The 1367-nt window shown below is 42.4% G+C and overlaps 1 protein-coding gene across 1 annotated transcript in view; it reads left to right on the forward strand.

Moving 5' to 3' along the window:
• Nucleotides 1–680: 680 nt before the first annotated feature.
• LOC109470792 (NXPE family member 3-like) overlaps nt 681–1367 on the forward strand; it is a 16869-nt gene continuing 16182 nt past the window's right edge. Inside the window, exon 1 of the mRNA XM_019769869.1 lies at nt 681–685. Within this exon, the coding sequence (XP_019625428.1) occupies nt 681–685 (5 nt within the window). The remainder of the gene's footprint in view (nt 686–1367) is intronic.

Consider the following 1367-nt stretch of genomic DNA (forward strand, 5'->3'; position numbering starts at 1 on the left):
TTTCTTTTTATTATTTTGCTGCTATAATGACATTTTATTTTAGGACATATAAGGACAGTTTTCAGAGACTTTATCGTTTGTTTTATTCTACCGTTATCATGTGCTGACCCACACGCTATGACGGGTCATACAGAAACTCACGTTACGACTAATGGTATTTTTCAATGGTAAGTTTCGTCCTCGTCTTCAGTGACCGTTTTACTTGTTTCACGCAGACGATGTTGTTGGTCACTAGCTTCTCGGCAGGAACAGATCCAAAAGGTATGGGTAGAACCGGTCACACTTGTGAAGGACGTGTCCATTTTTTCCACAACCACGGGGCTCTTAAGTTGCCCAAATGGGATTCAACTGGAGAAGCACGACTTTTCTCCGCCTTTTATACCCTTCGTGCGACATGTGAACAATGGATTTCGGTCAGAGCGCCCTGATCTGATGGGATCCTGGTCAGAGCGCTCCGAGATCCTGCTTTCCGATTGGTCATCAAACCATTACGTAATAATGCGGTCGGTGGCAGGGCGCCCTAACCTTAAATCGGTCAGAGCGCTCCGAGATCCTGCTTTCCGATTGGTCATCAAACCATTACGTAATAATGCGGTCGGTGGTAGGGCGCCCTAACCTTAAATCGGTCAGAGCGCTCCGAGATCCTGCTTTCCGATTGGTCATTAAACCATTACGTAATAATGCGGTAGGTGGTAGGGTGCCTTAACCTTAATGTGGAAAATCAGTCAGAGTGCCCAAAGATTCTGCTTTCAGATTTGTTACTTGACATCAAATGCGTCGGTGGCAGGGCGCCATAGCTTTGATGGCATGGCATTCAAGTGAACCCATGTACCCAGCTAAAATCTCACAACGTCTCTCACCGCACCGTCTCCCTAACCTCTGCTTTATTGCGGGATAAACAAGACTTGTTCTAGAACATTAACCCTAAACAGTACACCTGGGGTCCGCGCGGACCCCAGCACTATATATTCTGTAATATCTTTTTTGTTTCTAAAGATTTTTTTCTGAAATTTAAGGTAATTGTTACCCACAAAGTTGTCTCTCAATACAGTGCAGAAAACTCCGTTTCTACCATTTATAAAAAAATTTATATCTGATTTTCTTTTGGGGTCCGCGCGGACCCCAGCCGGCTTTCGATCATAATGAATACACTGGCGTTCTTATACATTACCTTATTTCCGTTTTTATATGTTTTTATGCACTCATTGTATGTCTACCAAGTTTTCAGAGAATGGTGTAGTAAAAGAATTAAATTTTAATAACTTTGGTGTAATTATGACGTCATATGACGTCAGAGCTAATAATATAGTCCGCCATATTGGATTTTGACCAATGACGTCATCAAATTAGCATATTCTATGCATATT

This window comes from Branchiostoma belcheri, unplaced genomic scaffold, assembly GCF_001625305.1.
Source record: "Branchiostoma belcheri isolate BF01 breed outbred unplaced genomic scaffold, Haploidv18h27 scaffold233, whole genome shotgun sequence".
NCBI lineage: Eukaryota > Metazoa > Chordata > Leptocardii > Amphioxiformes > Branchiostomatidae > Branchiostoma > Branchiostoma belcheri.